This window comes from Rhipicephalus sanguineus, chromosome 4, assembly GCF_013339695.2.
Source record: "Rhipicephalus sanguineus isolate Rsan-2018 chromosome 4, BIME_Rsan_1.4, whole genome shotgun sequence".
Taxonomy (NCBI): domain Eukaryota; kingdom Metazoa; phylum Arthropoda; class Arachnida; order Ixodida; family Ixodidae; genus Rhipicephalus; species Rhipicephalus sanguineus.
In genome coordinates this window covers 80324812-80343711 of record NC_051179.1, presented here as the reverse complement: position 1 = coordinate 80343711, position 18900 = coordinate 80324812, and the positions used below count along the sequence as shown (strand labels likewise).

At 46.0% G+C, this 18900-nt stretch overlaps 1 protein-coding gene across 1 annotated transcript in view; it reads left to right on the top strand.

The window, feature by feature from the left end:
* The window catches only part of LOC119390292 (calphotin), an 806323-nt gene that overhangs the window by 437526 nt on the left and 349897 nt on the right, over window positions 1–18900 (top strand). The window contains exon 5 of the mRNA XM_049415248.1: window positions 9238–9375. Coding sequence (XP_049271205.1) covers window positions 9238–9375 — 138 coding nt within the window. The remainder of the gene's footprint in view (window positions 1–9237; window positions 9376–18900) is intronic.

Genomic DNA, 18900 nt, shown 5'->3' with positions numbered 1-18900 from the left:
GTGCATTGGGAAGTTCGCAACAATACTTGCAGTAGGCACCATATGAGAGTTTAAAACAGCCAATGTTACGCGCGCGGATGTTCCTTTCCTCGCAACATGGTTGAGGTGCGCACCGAGAAGCCTGGCAGGTCAACCAGAAGACAGTGCGAACGGAGCCTATTTACGCTATCCCCTTCATTCCACTCCTGAAGAGGCTGAAGCATTCGCCACGCTTTTTTTCTTTCTTTTTGCTGCTACCCGTTTCAGCTCTCGCACGAACGAAAATTTTGGTGGCATCCAACAGTCACCTCGTGTTCTGCGAGAGAAGAAATGTATGGACATCGCGTATGAAAAATAAAACGAGCAACAGAGAAACAGTAGGCAATAGGAAGAAAGATACACATGTAAAGAATATAGATAGGGTGCTGTAATGCAACACATCAGGATGCTATGAGACTGCAACCACGCGTGGCGTCAGGCTTCGGAATTCACGGAAGGAATACAAAAGGGAGAAGGCAGGGAGTTTAGCCAGACAGCAGTCCGACTTGCTGGCGAACCGCCAACGATGTGGAGGTAATTGTGCTCTGGTGTCGTGCGGGGGGCTTGGCAGATTGCTTTAGGCATTTCAAAGTTGAGAGAGCTGTCGTGAAGCTACGCCGCATTACGCTCAGTTTAAAGCACATGCATTGCTGTCAGCCAGCAGTGTGAGAAGTATATAGGACGCCGCATCTGAAACCAGGAGGGCTCGTTTTACCATAGAAGCCGAAACGAATTGCCGTTCACATGCTGCAGGGTGATTTTTCGTTATTGTTAATAAAAAGAAGGGGTAAATTTTCTCCTGTTATCATTCGCCCTTTATTGGAATGAAGCAACAGATTCCGATTGTGATGTAGAGTATTCCGCCATCATTTAGGCATATCGTGGATCAGAGAATCACTCGCCGCAGCGGATGTGTTTTTCCAGCGTTAGCCACACTGGCCGAGGCGCAGCGGTTTCGCGTGCGCGTACAAGAGCCGTGCTGCGCATGCGCGAGGAGCAGTGATGTCACACAGCTGGCGCACCGGAGCCGCCACCTCCGCGCACTCCGCCGCTGCCGCGCGCAACTCGCCGGTCTGCGCATTCTAGAGGAGTGACGTCATAGCCGCGGCAGACGGCGCGCGCACAGCTGTGCGCCTTCGCTGTGCAGTCGCCGCCTGACAAAGCGCGGGAGCCGCTTGATAGCGCCTCTGGCTGGCGTTTGCCAGTGTGGTATAGCCATGGAGAAGGAGAGCGCAAATGCGGCTCACCGGCGCAGAAGAGCGGAGAAGATTAACTCATCGGATCCCGAAGTAGTTGCCTGGCAAGTAGCGGTTGAGCGTAGGAACAACGAAAGGCACAAGGCTAAACGTGCTGCGGAGACGCTGGAGCAAAGGGAGGAACGTCTAGCAAAGTGGCGTCGCCAGGAGGCTGAGCGATGTGCCCTACCATCTCTGCAGCAGCCACAACAAGACGCCGTCGATGACGTTAAGGCTCGCCGATCGACTCACTATATGGTGAAACTTAGCGAAAGCGCCAGTGCGACTCGGACCTTCGAGACGGACTTCGTAAACAATCCGTTTGGACATGTGTGCGACGTGTGTGAAAGACTGTGGCACATGAAAGACTTGACGCCGCTAAGTAGTGCCATGTGTGAAACGTTGAGTTTAGCGGCGGCGCTTGAGTGGGGTGAAACCGTGGCGCGGGTTATAAAATAATGAGCTGAAACTTAGCTCACGCTACGTATATCCTGGCATAAACGAGCTAAGCCACTACAGTTTTTTTATCGTTATGCTGCTGTGCACGCGGACATTGGTTCGACACACAGCAGCAGCGTCTCCGCTTTTAGTGAGACCAAATCAAACTATAATTATGAGCTTAGACTTGCAGACACGTAAACTAACTGGCAGGCACGTACCCAGAACTTCTTTTTCGGAGAGGGGGGTGGGGGGCAACATAAGGTTGGTTTGCAAAGGAGAGGGGAGGGTGAGCGCGTAGTCTTATTCGCATAAACGTCTATAGTGCCCACCATTCGCAATGAAGACGCATAAACCTGCAAAATAGAGCTGCGGTAAGTCGTATCTCGCACATGCCCATGTGAGATATGCATCCACTTGGCAAACAAGGAACCCGACGAAATGCACTCGCGCAAGAAACAAACGCAGAAGGGACATTGCCAAGATCAAGTAATCAACAAGCGAAGGTTTAAAATAAAGATGTTTAGTAGCGTTCGTCGAATTCGCTTTGAAAGAATTGCAGAGATAAATAAATTTTAGGACCCACTGTTGTTTTTTGTATCCTTCGCTTACTGTTCAGCCTAATATTGTGCCAAAAATGACGTGTTGTTTTGGGGAAATTGCGTATCGATGCAAGGCCGCGGGGTCTATTCAAGCACATAGAGTGCAGGACTCGGTAGTTCGAGATGTGCAAACACCGCCGAAGGTAAAAAAGAAAAGTATAAAGAAAGAAAAAGAGAGAAATACTTGCCAAAAAATATGGTTGATTCCTCCATCATAGAAATCGGTATAACACGAAAGTGAAACGTGTCCTCGCAGAAGTAGTTGAATGTCTATTATATATTGATATACGAGAGCTTGCACAATCTCTATTGGTGTTTGGCAGCTACAGCACCGCTTGATGTGGGCGCACCCAAGTTCATGCCTGGTGGCACATCTTCATACCGACGACTGACGTCCATGAACATGATTAAACCTGTGTAGTAGCTGTAGTAGTTTACATACACCTAGACACAGTATATGGAGAATACCGAGCAAATATGGCTTCAATATGCACATTATAAGCACTAACTCGACATGCACTCTAGGGCCGTACCCAGGAATTTTTTGGGGGGATGTTTGTGTGCAGAACGGCTAACTTTGACAACTGATGGTCGCTGTCAAGGCGTGCAACTATTTAAGTGTCACCCGAAAAGTTAAAGCATGAAAACATTTCAGGGGTGTCAGAACCCCCTCAACCCCCTTAGTTACGGCCCTGATGCACTCTATCAAAGCGTCGTCATTTGAGGAGAGAAAGGTCCAGGTGTGCGCTCCCTAGTAGTCGGTGACAGTACACTCGATGCAGTAGTCGGCGGAGAAGCAGCATTAATTCATTTGCAAGCGGCCCTACACTGACGCCTCCTCGATGGAATGCAGCGCTTTGCCGGCGCCACCGCAAACCACACACTGAACGACTTTTACCGGATGCAGTCACAATGCGTCACGAATGCTCTCGCCCTACCCGTCACTCTCACCGCCAGCAGCCACGCGCACCGACTATGGCGTTTCAGTCACCGAGCAGTGTACCTACACTACATTACTGGCTATTTGCCGAAATGTAAATACAAACCCATGGGGCTGCGCACTGAAAGGTGTGGATGAAACGATGCCATTAGGCTGAAGCCGACAGGCGCTCGGTTCCATATATAGTCCAATTCCGTAGTTCTCGTCCAGTATAACGACACAAAGCGGGTAAACAAGAGTATTGCGGTTCTGAAATACTACAGAATTCCATGAGTCATTTTTAATACAGGGATCCGCAAGAAACGTATTTGAATGAAACGTTTACGACCAGCTATTCTTCGTTTACGACCAGCTATTACGACCAGTGAGTAAAATGTTAGCTTTCACAGTATTTCAAGAAAAAAGCAATAGCTAACTACAACACTCCAACTATGCAGTTATCATTACTGTTTTGTCTAAAAAAGAAAAGCGAGCCCTTAAAATTCCCCTCCTTCCGTTCGAACTATGCATGTAATTCCGTTCGCAACCTTATGGGAAGTCAGAATACGAGCTTTGAATTACCTTGCATGCCTTGGTGAAATAATTCAGCATGTCATTATATGTACGTGGCTGTTGTGTTCGTTAGGGGAAAACGATAGTACTGATACAAGTACCGACACACTCAACCACTGCATGATGATGTGTCTAACCGGTTTGAGGCGGTAGGTACATAATTGGGCTACGAGATTCAAACATTTTTCATTTGAATATCTGAAGATTATTCACCAAATGTTTTATGCGTCGACCCTTAATTGAGACACTGCATCATCAGCACGTCAACTTCATTTGCATTGATCATAAAGTCTTGCCTAAACACTTCAGTGAATATATATGCCCAAAGTGAAGGAACTGTTACAAAACTTCGAATAGTGAATCATCACTAAAATGTGAAAAACAAGAAGACTTGGAAACACTATTCGAAGTGTTTAGCAATTTCTCTATATTCCAACGAACACACAGATATAGGTACTCACATGCAGAGGTGGCTCCTCTTCGCGTGTCTAGTACCGATCTCATGGCTCTCCACTTCCATACTTTCTGAAAAATATTGCGTACCACAACTTTTTAATCGCAACAATTCCATATAAAATTAGAACTTCTCTTCATGGTGGTGCAGAGTAGTTTTCTACAAGAATAACTGATGTAATATGTGACTTGGAAATCGGAAAATACAACCTTATACCATGTTAAATTCATCGGCTAAATACACAGTGTAACAAAACTTACACCGTAGCTAAATAAGAACTCTCGCTGGCGCATCAAAACGGGTAATAAAGTCGGAGCCTTACGGTTGTCTTGCTAAATCATCGTTTAGAACAGGGGTCTCAAACTCACTTCTGCTAGCGGGCCGCAATGAAGAAGTTTAGTCCCACAAGGGCCGGAACTGTGAAGTAGGTGGGAGCGGAAGGGTGAAGGGGGGATGGAGAGGGTCTGAACAAAATGTCACCTAACGTTACCATTTAAAAGAACGCCTTTACCATGCGCCATATATGGGGCATTGCTCAAGAGGATTGACAATAATTTTCGAAAAACATACTGATACTGATTTCCACAATGACTTAAATCTGGATGCCGATTCTGAAATACACAGTTGTCTTTCCAGGGTGATATTTCAACTCACAGTGACCGCTTGGGGGGGGGGGGGGGGGGGCTCAAGGAAAAAAAATGTACGCAGTTGCACCCAACGTTAAAGCTGTAGAAAGTGCGGAGCAGTGCTTCGCTTGTCCTTCATCGCCTGTCCTTCAGGAGGGGGAGGGGGAGAATAACCAAAATGTTAGATAACGGTACCACTTCAAAAATAGCGTTTCCCATGTCTCATACATGGATCATTTCTGAAAGGGATTTGGCGTCAAGATTCGACAAACATATCAGTACTGATATCCACAATGAATAAAATGTGGACTTAAGTACATGGTTTTTGTTCTGCGGTTATGTTTCCACGCAAGTTGACCGCATTGGGTGACTCACGAAAAAAAAAAAGCTTAAGACCAGTCAGCTCTGGGTAGCTTACATGAACAAGGCGTTATTAATCACGATATGCGGGAAAATAACGCGAGCATCATTTAGCAATGTCAAAAACAGCCACAACGTCATAAAAAATATGGAATGAAGACTCTTAAAAAATATCTGATGTGGGGGCCGCGGGTCGCTAGTGGAAGGTTCGCAGGCCGCGTGTTTGACCTTTCTGCTTTAGATCACGCAAGGTTACATATTTACTTGTAATAACTAGAGGCCATATTTTTAGGCATAAAAAAAGGCGTTCTAGGCAGAAAAATGGGCAGGGAGAACATTTTAGGCCTCCAAAATCCTAAATATAGGCACAACAAATTTTTACGCGAATGCAAATAATTTCAAAGGAAGACGTGCGCGACTTCTATTTACGACAGGAAAACAAGAAATGATATTGTTTTAGGTTGCACACAGGCACCAAAGTAGAACGTAGCCGTTCAATTGTCCTTTGTCACACACACTTTGCAGAACACAGTATCTCCGCTTATTCTGTAGCGTGGTGAGTCTAGTGTCCACTGTCGTATCAACCCGCAACTCTGCGGCTTTCTTTTCGGCATGACTGAGAATGGTAGAGCAGGAGCAGACATCCAGATTGCTAAAAGAACAGAAGAAATTCTTCCTATAGGCCGGGTCGAATCGCGTAGAACCAGTTTCTACCCTGGTGTTGAACACCTTAAACCTTTCCCTATCGTGTTTTTTGGCCAAAAATGATACAAAATACCGAGTTTTTTCTTTGCTGATTTGATTATACGTGTCTTGAAACAACTAAAAAAAACCATTTAAAGGCGCTTTATCCGCAAGATACAAGCAAAACATTTTTTTCGAAAATATGCAGGGGATGGCTTCACCGAACTACACCACTAAAAGTGCCCTAAGCTCTCCTGTCATCTATGCAGAAAATGTCTCTGGAATGAAAAAAAATAATGCCCAGAGACAAGGAAACCCGTGAAAAGAAACTTAGAACGCGTCGGTGTGGGTTTGTTTACACCTATCGGCGTCTACTGCCGAAACGTTGGGACACGATCTTCGTCCCAATCCGATGACATAAAAATATATGCTGCTCTGTGAAGTCGCTGCTTTACTCGAAAGAGAACTGAAATTATTCATTCCACAAAACCTCGGCGATCAAGCGTTTTCTTTTTCTTTTTTTTTTCTGAAAAAAGCTCCTGCCGGCACGCGCGACCCAGGGGAGGACGCCATTTTCTAATGGCGGTTACCAGAATCCAGATCTTTGTCGACCAAAATGCATGCTTTGAGCGCGTTTGCAAGTATTTTACTACACCATCTTTTCAAGCCAAAGCGAATTCTGCAAGATGAATCAGAGTAGCTTAATTTCGCTGCCTGCAAACGCTTCTTTGAGCGTGGACGAGCCCAGCTAGTCTTCAGTTTAGGAGCGGTGCAAACTTTCTAAGCGAGCGCAGCTCCTTTTCGGCGGGGAAAGAGTTAAAAAGTAAATTACAAACTAACCAAATTTCGCGTGCACATCACATTTTTCTTTTTTATTTTTTTCTTCCCACTCCCCTGACGGCTCTCCGCAATTTCGCACTCGCCAACCGCTCGCGCCATGTCAGCGCGGCGGCATTAGTTCGCCCGTGCGTCTCATTTCACTGCTGCTTGCGGTTGTTTCCGGAAGTTGGTTGAACTAGACGACTAGGTTGAAATCCATAGAGTTCCGAACAGTCAATGTTGCGCGCTAACATGAATGACGGGCTCAAATTGCATCGGAAAGCAAAACTTGAGGTTAAATTGTGTTCATATAGGGCGCCAGTTTTGAAAATATACATTTATAGGCACTCATAGTCATATAGGCACGAACGCCAAAAATAGGCATTTATGGGCACTATAAAAACGCTATAAAAGCCATCGTTAGCCTCTAATTCATGCTCATATATCAAAATGGCGCGATAGGAGCGTAAGGAACAAAATAAGCGTTTGCCTAAAATCCGGTCTCTAGTAATAACATACCAGGCGGAGCATCGTGTAGGACCATTACATAGACGACATCGGCATGCCACATTGAAATAATATGAGGGAATGACACCAGGTACAAATATTGTTAAGTGTGTACCGAAAACTCGAATGAGCCGCCAGTTCCGTGAGAATAAGAAAGGCTTTAAAAACATAGCATGCCTCCAAACCTGTTGGGGAGAGAAGTCTCAGTCATTAAATGGTAAGGATTGCCAAAGCGCGCACACCCGATATTGGCGGCAGAAACTATTCGATAAATTGTGAGCCTCTAGTTCTACCAAGCACCCTACCTTGGAAATATAACGTAATCTCGCGTTTGCGTTCGCAAATAAGTGTTAACATTGGGTTTTGTTTAAAAATAAATTTTAAAATAAAAACGCTCAAGGTTAAAATTGCACCGAGAATTACATCTTTCTCACATTATCCGACAATGTTTCCTTCTTTTTCTGCACATGCAGCAATGTGATTTAGAATTACTAACTTTAGGGACTCCGAATCACTTTCGCGCAAACAATGCAGATCAGGTACATAAAAACTGCTTCACAGTACAATAGTCAATAAGTTAATAGTAATATAACTGGCGATACTCGTGCAATCTAGTCACAGAAAATTATTTCAACTAACACGCACAGTAGGTATAATTATCATCAACTAAATCTAAACGATTTACTTGACTTCTGCATGAACTCTTAGTGCATGTATACGTGGCGAAGAGGCTAATTGATGCTTTCCTTTTCGTTCTTTCCCTTAGTTGGAATTTAATGCAGGAAAGAAGCACTAGCACATTTCTCGTGGGTTTTTTTTCTTGTCTTTAACACTTCGCTTAAATATCCCATTAGTGTTTTCATGAAGGCTGACGCGCAGTGCTTCATTACAGTTCGAAAAGCGTACGATGTTCCAGGCGGCCCCGGTTTTACAGCTCTACGGAGACGCGCGGAATAACAAAATGAGCACTCGCCCGTTTTCTATATTTTTGTTCTAAAATCTGGTTTTTTAGTTTTCGCTGAAGTGATTACGTCAGGCAAGAGTTTTCGTATAAAAGGGCCCGCGAACCGCACATATTCAGCAGTTGGCTCAACAGCAGCTCTAAAGTCACCATGGTAAGAAAGCTTGTCTACCAAGTTTCTGGATACGTGAGCGAAATGGGATCTACGGAAAGAGATGAAGCTAACACATTTTATTCAGACAGTGCAATCCGGGATCCTTACCTTCCGCGAAGGGGTTGCTCTTTATTTTTATTTATAATTTTCATGCCTTATTGCAGAATAGGGACAAGCTTAACATTTGTCGCATGTGAAAGATGAAATATTTTCTGGTTTTCGGCTGACAGAGACACGGAAAACGCTACAGCAGGATTCATAAGGAGGTGAAGTGTAGTTCGATTTGCACTCGCTATCCCCTTGCATAAATGCGTAAAAAATTTACATCAAACATCAGCTCTGGACATGTCACTAGAACAGGTAGACTGTCGTTCAAAATATGGTTAAAGCTGTATAAATTAAGGTATGCAATTTGCTCAAACAGCACAAGGACTCCATATTGTCAAGTTCAAGAGAAAGGCAATGATAAGCATGCAAACGAAAACTATACGTAGCGATAGCGATAACCTTCGAAGAAAATCACGCTCTCGACGCATACTCGCACATTCATATTTCAGATCCGTGCCTGCGTCCTCTTGGCTCTCGCCACCAGCGCTTTCGCTGGCTACACCGGCTACGGCCTGGGCCACGGCTACGGTCTCGGCTACGGTCTTGGCTACGGTCTCGGCTACGCCGGCTATGGTCACGGCTATGGTCTCGGCTACGCCGGATACGCTCCAGCTGTGCACACTGTCGCCCACGCTGCACCAGCCGTCGCCACCGTTGCCCACGCTCCAGTCGCCACTTACGCTGCTGCTCCAGTTGTTGCCGCTGCTCCAGCTGTGACCAGGGTTGCCGCCACATACGCTGCTGCCCCAGTTGTCGCTGCTGCTCCAGCCGTGACCAAGGTTGCCACCACCTACCACGCCCCAGCCGTCGCCACCGTGGCTCACGCCCCAGTCGCCACCTACGCTGCTGCCCCAGTCGCCACCTACGCTGCTGCTCCAGCTGTTGCCACCTACGCCGCTGCCCCAGCTGTGACCAAGGTCGCTACCTACCACGCCCCAGCTGTCGCCACCGTGGCTCACGCTCCAGTGGCCACCTACGCTGCTGCTCCAGCCATCGCCTCCTACGCCGCTGCCCCAGCTGTTGCCACTGTGGCTCACGCCCCAGTCGCCACCGCTGTTGCCGCTCCAGTCGCCACCTACGCCACTGCCGTCCACGCTGCCCCAGCTGTTGCCACCACCACCGTCCACCACGCTCCAGCTGTTGCCACCGTCGCCCACGCTGCCCCAGCTGTCGCTGCCTACCATGCCGCCCCAGCTTACTACGGCTACGGTGTTGGCACCCTCGGATACGGCGCTGGCCACTACGGTTACGGCCACGGTCTCCTCGGCTACGGCCTGAACTACGGCTACGGTCTGGGCTCTCCCTTCCACTACGGTGCCCTTCTCCGCAAGAGGAAGTGTGAGTATATTGATTTCACATATCACTGTGTAAGCTACGCTGACCTTGCCTTTATTGCAACTCTAAAACCAGTTTGTCAAACCGGTATCCGAATAATGTCTGTGCTTATAGTATAACTAGTAAGCATTACATGTGCATCTTTGAAAAAAATCCTAGAAAACTGGAGCGTTCGTCTGATTTACCTTGCGGGGGTCCCTAACACGATGGTTTTGTTTTCTCTTTACAGAAACCTTCAAACTCTAACTTATTTGAAGACCAAGAAGGGGAGTTATAGGCATCAACTTCCATCTGGATGCAATGAACAAATAAACGTTGTTTGCACAACATCTGCAATATCGATTCGCAATTTTTTCATTCTTGCTTTACATTCTGAGTTGGAGGCAAAATGAATCGTGTAGGCTCAATTTCGATGCTGCCTCAAATTTAATCAACGGAAGGTGTTTTTATGGTTTCTGCTCTTACAACAATCGTCTTATAAAAATTCCGTAGCTTGTTGTCGAAGTATTTTTGATAAGACATTTCGAGCTCATAGAATGTGGTTTATTGCATTTTGTAAATTGTATGAGCGGACAAACAGCAGAAGCAGAAGAAAAGAAGTTTGCAGGACCGACAATCAACACACAACTGAAGTTTATTGGAAATTTTTCACACGAGAGCACGGAATCACGCAAGAACGACGTCGATATCACAAGAACGACGTCGCTCACAAGAAGGTTACGTATTCTCTCTTATTACTTGCCACTTCTTTAACTATTTAGAAAGCCTAGTTTTTTATCTATAGGAGTATAATAAACATTACATTTCTAATCCTGTGATTCAGCAAGCTATATTGAAGCATCGCTCGACCCCGGAGAAATACGCTAAAAAATTTACTTATTACATTGACATCATTGCACCGCTAATCTACTTACGTAGCTTTTAAACCAACGCAACCATCCAGCATGTACATACTGGAAAATAAAATTGAATTGAATTGAAAATAAAGTGTACTTTGATGCAATAATATGCGGTGGCTGTGCTCTGACGTTAGTGCTGACGTTACTTCAGATCATAAGTTACCCTTTAAACACGTGAGCGGTCGACGTACCCGGTAAGCCCACGATGTGCACAAAACTACTCCATTTAGACAAATAAACACGTCTATCCGCCTCGTAACCGTTGGCTCAAATTAAAACAAAATGCAGCATAGAACTGCTCGTCTGAATGCGTCGTATGAAACCGATTCCCGCAAAGCGTGGGTTCTGCCGAATTCTCTTTTTTTTTTGTAGAATGCTACAGATTGGTCCAACGGCGGTAAACTATTTGCACCAAAAAAAATTATTTACATTCTCGTGGGTTCCTAAACTCGCCCAGGAGTTAAATGTTCAAGTCAAGTCAGTGTTAGCCCTCAATGATTGTTCTTTTGCGAGCAGTGATTTCAGGCACGATATCAGCTTTTACTATGAACAGCATCGCTATACCATAGAATGAAAATATGCTCTAGAGCTTCTCCCTAAACACTCCTTTATGTAACGAATTCAAAATTGGCGACACAGCGATGGGATTATGAGTCACGCGGTAGTGGTGGGCTCTAAGTTCATTTCGGCCACCTGTGGTATTGTAACGTCCAACTAAAGGTAAGTGCGCAGGAGTTGTTGAACTTAAACCCCTTAGTTCTTGTATTCGACAGGCATATTGATTATTGGATCTTCAGTGTCCAGAGTGGGCGCTTATATTACAGCAGTTCACGTGCTTGTTTTTAATGTTATGGTTGCATTAAATATTCCTTGATTGACACAAGGGAATTCTGTTTCTCACTGATTTTTGAAATGCCGGTAAAAGGTGCGGCGACACCACTCGTCAGGACGCAATAGGAGTGAGACCCACGCCTGACGTCGCGCCTGACAATTCACAATTGGCGTACTGCCAAGGACGTGGAGGTAATTATGCTGTGGTGCTGTGCCGGGTACATGGCAGATTACTTTAGGCATTTCGAAGGTTAAGACATATTTCTTGAAGCTACGCCCCATTAGGCTCAATTTAAAGCACTCGCATTGCCGTCAACGAGCAGTACGAAAAGTGTACAGGACGCCGCATATAAAACCAGCAGGGCTTGTTTTACTGCAGAAGCCGATGCGAATTACCCTGCACATGTCGCAGAAGGATTTCTTGTTATTGTAAATAAACTTATGGAAGCTACGCACTAGTGGTGCCAAGCCTGAGGGTAGAGCGCAGCTGGGGGGGGTCTTCCTTCTTGTTCTTTCTCTATTTGTTTCTCTCTCTTCGCTTTCTTTCTATCTCTCTCTCTCTCTCTGCTTATTTTCTCTCTTTCTTTGTTTCTCTTTATTTCTCGTTTTCTGTCTCTTTTTGTCTTCCTCGCTATTTTTTCTATCTTTTTTTCTATATCTTTCTCTCTCTTTCTATGTCTTTGTGTTTCTATCTTTCTTACTATCTTTTTCTTTCTTTCATCCTTTCTTTCTTTCTTTCTTTCTTTCTTTCTTTCTTTCTTTCTTTCTTTCTTTCTTTCTTTCTTTCTTTCTTTCTTTCTTTCTTTCTTTCTTTCTCTCTTTCTTTCCTTCTTTCTTTCTTTCTTTCTTTCTTTCTTTCTTTCTTTCTTTCTTTCTTTCTTTCTTTGTCCTTATATCTATTTATGCACTTATTGCCTTTATTTCTACCTACTTTCCTCTTCCTCTTTCTTTCTATCGCTTTCTTTCTCTCTCTTTTTTTTTCACATGTTCGTTTTCGTTTGACCGGCTCTACACGATAGTGGCGATTGCCAAATTCCTGTAGCGCATACCACTCTGAGGAGATTTGCACGGCGCAGCACAAGCTTAAATAGTTTAACAGCTTCATTTTAAAGAGAATGAAGAGCACGCGTTCCGGTTCATGATGATAGTGCCACGGAGTCGTGACGTCGACGAAGGCAGCAGTCGGCGTGTTCAAGATGAAACTGTTTATTTGGCCTAACTTGTGGTCGGGAAACCGAAAGTCGAACTACACAGTAACAGGCTTCCAAAGCAACGTCGAGCGGTGCCACTGCTCTTATCGCAACTGGGGGCATCCACGGCCACAATACTGCCGCCCCCACTTCCGCGGACGCGCAGAGCTCTCGGACTGCCTCTTTGGTGCGTCACAATGTAACTAATGCTGACTAGCAGTGCGCTGGGCCGAATGAGGAACGCGTGCGCGCACGTGTCCTTGCCGCCACAACTTCCAAATGCGGCGACAAACCGCCTTCGCGGGGAGCGTCTGCCCCCAGTAACGCATAGCTCAGCCGCGTGAGCGTCGTTCTCAAGCCTGAGCTTGGGTTCCCTATACACACTGTACACTGATAGCGGCGAACAGAGCGTCGGCCATCGATAATCTGACCATCGCTGGGACGCGCCGTCTCTTTTATACATCACGCGCCGAACTTTACAGCCTTATCACTGGTGGTCGGGCAAGCTCTGGAATACCCTGACGGGTGCTAACACCGGAAATGCCCAAGGAAATGGAGCATCTACAGAGGCGTTTCTCGTAATCTGTCTCGGTTGTGCTATTCGCGGCCTATCGGCGCCACTGACCTCCATTAAAAAGGCTGGACGGGGCATCCCCGCTCTGCGTGGCGGGCGCTTGTGAAGCCACCGGAAGGTCCCCTGTTTGTCCCGGAAGCTGGCGTCTTCTGTCCGTCTCAGTCGCGCAATTCAAATATTCTCGGGCGGCAGCTGTTCTTATGATCGTTTTTCTTTTTTATTTTTTCAAACTCTGCGATTACGTCTCACTTTAGACGCCGACGAACGCTACACGAAACATGACATACGCCGTGGCGACACCGTCTGAATACGGCGGAGTACTGCAACGTACAAAATGCGTAAAAAGTAATGCATCTTTGATCTACCTACGCATGAAATGTCTTCCTTGACGACTTTTCCGGTCGATTCGTACAGTTTACTGCGTTACAGGCAGGTATTTCTTTAAAAAAGAAGAGAAAAGCTCTCTTCCGGGACAAAAACGGCGGCTTCCGGTGGCTTCACGCCCGCGTGCTCGATGCGCCATCCAGCTCCTCCTAGTGGAGATCAGTGATCGGCGCTATGTCCAGTGACGCAGTATTATGCGAGTGGTTATCATGTGTATTTATAGGTGATGCATTTGGTTTTCACTATAAATCTGTTGAGAGTTCAGCGCTGATGCGTTCCCTTGTGTGTCCTGTGGTTTTGCGCTGTTTTTTCTAATCATGTACAGCCAACAAGCCCCGCTCTCCGCACTTTTGCAAAAGGCATCTTCTCTTTTTCTTCTTAATCGGTGTGTGGCGTTTTTGTTCTGAAAGAGGGAAGTACGCTTTAACTGATACTGAGTAAAACGCAGTTTTTTTTTTCTACTGACATTATGGTCTTGAGTGCTCCAGCAATTTTTTTGCCAGTGTGTTCACGTCACCAGAATACATCAAATCTACATTGCGGCTAAAATCTATATAGCCCAGTATCGTGGGTATTCAGGAGTAAAATTCGGATTTGGCTCTTACAGGTTGGAACGTTTCATTTCGGCTTGAATTTGCTCGTAAAAGAAGCCTAAATTACAGCGAATGAATAGCAATATTTTTCGACAAAATTAACATCATTCTTGTGCTTCTGTCGGTGCCGTGCTTTGTTCTATGGGCGCACACGCGCAGGACTTGCAGTGAGAGGACGCCCCGTTTTTTCCGAAACCAGAAGGAAGGAAGGAAACAGAAAGGGAGAAGGCAGGGAGGTTACCCAGAATCACTTCCGTTTGGCTACCCTACACTGGGGGATCGGGGAAGGCGAATAGAAAGACGAGATATAGAGAGGAGGGAAGAGAAAAAGAAGAGAGAAGAGATGCAGGGAATTCACTGCAGCGTGCGGGATTGCACCACAAGTCATAAACTAGAGTACTCGGGAAAAGTAGCAACTAGGTGACCAGAGAATTGTTGGAGGCGTTTTGCATAAAGAAGAAAGGTGCACAGTGTGTTAGTGCGCAGTCTTTGAATTCACATCGTAAAGGATTGCCATTTTTAGACAACTATTGATCAATAAAGGTCGCTTGTCATTTGGCTACGGCGCTTATCAATGTTCACATCGATGTCTATGTTCGCATTGATGCGCCTGAAGTTACCTAGGGTGCAACGTTCTTTCAAATAAATCAGTTGTTAGTTGTCAATAGTCCTGTCTTCTCTTGTCCTCGTTTCTTTGTGTCTCCAAATTTTGTCAGACCATGCACCAACTAGCCTAAGAGCGCGTTTTAGTCTGTTAAAAGTTACGCTGAAGTTTCACTCCGTGAATTCGGGTGGCACAAACGCAATGTGGGTGGCGCATATGTGAATGCGGGTGACACACAAAGACAACGGCAGTGCAACTTTTAAACGCTCCGCTGTTCAAAGTTCCACTGACTTTTCACTCCGTGAATGCAGGTGAAACACGAGCAAATTGGTGTTCTTCCCTTGTGCGCCCGTATAATGCCTATTTAGGTTCACCAGGATGGCTTTAATAATAATAATATCTGGGGTTTAACGTCCCAAAACCACGATATGATTACGAGAGACGCCGTAGTGGAGGGCTCCGGAAATTTCGACTACCTGGGATTCTTTAACGTGCACCTAAATCTAAATACATGGGCCTCAAACATTTTCGCCTCCATCGAAAATGCAGCCGCCGCGGCCGGGATTCGATCCCGCGACCTTCGGGTCAGCGGTCGAGCCCCATAACCACTAGACCACCGTGGCGGGGCACCAGGATGGCTTTGTCGTCCTCAGTGTTACCAGTAAGCGCGCGGAGTATGGTAATAGTAACCACGGGCACATTGACTACCGACCCCCGAGTGCGGTATTGACGGTCAGTGTAGCGAAGGCACCGAATTTTATTAAACGGCAATCGGGCGGGATATCATGAGTTTCGCTACAGAGTTGATCTTTGGCAAGTGATTTCACTTGGGCGGATACACGTTGTCATGCCAGGGCTCCCAACCCAAACTTCATTGCTTCGGCAAGGTGTTCAAGCTGGCAGAACGTCTGACGCAAGTGGCGTCAACATAGATAGACTGCCTGATGGAACCAGCGTCCACACCGGCGAGGTGCCTTGTGCAACGGGCGCCAATCAAGGCGGGAGTGTCACGCAACCCTCGGCAACTCCTGCGGTGCGTCTGACGTAACTGACGGCAATTCCTCACGTAGCGTGCTGCAAGCCCTCTCATTGGCGGATCGGATTCTAGCCAGCGACCAACTGTGGCTCCTGATTGGAGGCTTCGAACTACTGACTGGTGCAAGGGATGCCAGAGCTATAAAATAACCAAGCTGCGCGAAGAGACAGCGACAGCGAACTAAGAAATCCCGGTTCGTCGTCGCACCTCAGTGCGAGCCCAATAAGCCGTCGGCCCCAGTGCCGAATATGTAGCGCCTCTGTTTATTCTGTATATAAGTGTTGCCTTAACTAACCGTCGCCTTGTCCGCTTCGTCTATAAGCGCTGCGCAGACGCAGACGCGACCTGAGACACCCTATACCCAACAACGTACACTCTAAGAAACAAAAGAGTTCTTTGGCCCCTTTCAGAGAGCCTTGTCACATGTATGACTGTCTTCAAAGAGCCACGTCAACCATTTTTGAAGACCATTGCACTCTCTTTGGAGAGTCATGTGACCCACAAGACAGTTAACGTGACTCTGAAGAGAGTCATGTACGTACGTGGCAAGTCAGAACTCTCCGAAAGGAGTCACACGTACCCTTTTTTTTGTGTGTGTACCTATTGAAAGTTGAGAAAGATGGGACCTCAACTTTCCGAAGCGAGTCTAAACAGGTGCTACAAGTGTTGAATACTGCTACGTCAAAATCGGGAGACTCTTGCTCCAGCACGAGAGCCTACGCCTCGCTGATGGAAACCATGTCTCGTAGACGCTACATCCGATCATACACAAACCTACGACTCCCTGTCACTGTAACGCGACACTACAGTGCAGGTATGTGCACGGGGCAGGTGAGCCCCGCTACCACAAGGCAGGGAGAGGTAGGAAAGTGCGCGTAAGTGGAGGTGCTCTGCTAACCTTCTCTGGCAATTGCGACGGAAGCCGTCTTACGCGTCGCCCGAATTCACGAAGTAAAACGCCACTCTAATTTTCACTGATAGCGGTGCTGTCAAGGCAACTGACCCGTTACCCCTTTGACTTGAAAGTAAAGTGTCAAAGGAAATGTTCAGGATGATCAAGTGAAATGTGTTTCTCTTTTTCCTGTGCTACCGATACCATACTTGTTTATTTCATTAGTACGTGAATTTTGTGTCAGCCTAGTGCCTACGCGTGTTTTGTTCTTGGCTCAAAAGCGCCTGCTCCGCGGCGCCTCATCGCTTTGGCCAATGAATCCAAATAAAAACACTACACGGCGCTGATTTCAAAAACGGGGCACGTACGCTGGCGCGTAACACAATGCGCTGTATGAGGAAGGCCAAATAAAAAAAGAGGCTTTAAATTACTTCCGAAATTGAAAGTTCGAAAGGAGTGTCCTCTGCGCACAATCGTCGTTTCCTACTCGTTACATTCAGGTTGCAGCAAAATATGAATTGTTTTCGCCGTGCGCCTTCCTGCTAAATGGCCCCGAAGTGCCTGCCTTGTACAGATGCGAATGAATTGATTATGGTATCGGATTTTAGCAACTGTTGGAATAGATCGAGATATCGCTTCTTTCTTACACGCGACCTCAGGAAGCCAATGAATGCATGTGGGACATCATTGGTTCTTTTGGACAGTAGTACAGTGATTATGGCATAAATGAAAAGGAATTAAAGTGGACAACTAGCCGTCCGTAGGCACCGAACCAACAACCTTGTGACAACGTGTCTGATGCACTATCACCAGCGTTACACTTGACGCCCGCTGGCTAAAAGAGTTTTCTATACTCGCCCCCGTGGCTGCGAATGGCGCTGGCTGACACTCCCAGTATATACACACAGAAATACCCAATAAAATGGACGGGGAACTACCGCCGTAGTAGCTCGATTGGCAGCGCATCAGACGGGTTTGTTACCCGAAGGCCGTAGGTTCGTTCTCTACATACAGCAATTTGTTTTTTTTTGTTTCGCTTTATTTTCTTTTGGTGTATGTCATAATTACAACAGTGCTTTTAAAACCTACAAATAATGCTCCCTACGGATTTCTTATCGTCATTGATTGTCGGCTTCATAACTTATGGACAAAAACACACGATATGCCTGGTTTGGACATACGCAACGATTTCAAGATCACCAGCAAGTCAATATTTGCTGAGAACTCTTGCCACATATTTGTCAAGGCTAAAAGAAGTTTTGCAGACCCATCATACATGCTGAAATCTCATGTGACCCGGTTAAGTCGATCTGAAATAGCAAATGATCAAAGCACCAGTGTCTCGTGAAAAGGAATTTTCGACAACGCAGCGCCGTTAGTAACATTTTTATCCGTAAATATCACGTAATTAGGTGCACTACGTTGCTGCCTACGTTCCCAATTATAAACATCAACTCATGTGAATGAGCCCTGACTTGCATGGAGGAAACTACGTCGTTGGGTTGAAGTCGGTAGGCACTCGGTGCAATATTTAGTCGAACTGCGTGGTGGTTCTCGTGATACAGATCCGTACATCCCCATCTGTGATATGGTTCTAGTCATGTGTCATCGAGAACAGAAAAACACATACCTTGACAAGCCTGATAAACAAAAGAGGTATTATGGTCGTCAAATAGAGAATTCTGTGAGCCTTGTCAAGTACAGTAATCAAGAAGAAATGCATTTCATTGCCACGTTCACCACTAGATATTTCCTCTCTTTAAACCGAATATACGGTTTCGAAGAGATTCAACGAAAAAACAAACAAGAAATGCTTAGTTAGACACTTGAAGTATGCACGTAGTGACGTTCACAACCTTGTCTATAGTCGGAATACGAGCTTCGAATTAGGTAGTGCGTATTGGAGATCAAAGTAAGAAGACAATAATACGTCCTCTCATCGTGTGCACGTCACTTGTGCGCTTGGATTGGAAGCTGTGGTACATCTCAAGAGATATCCTCAATTACAGACAGCCCCAAGCGCTGCGGAAACTCTATAGATCATGGAATACCATTTATTTAATAGGCGACCTTATTTCTAAACGAACTGAGCGATGGGAAATTC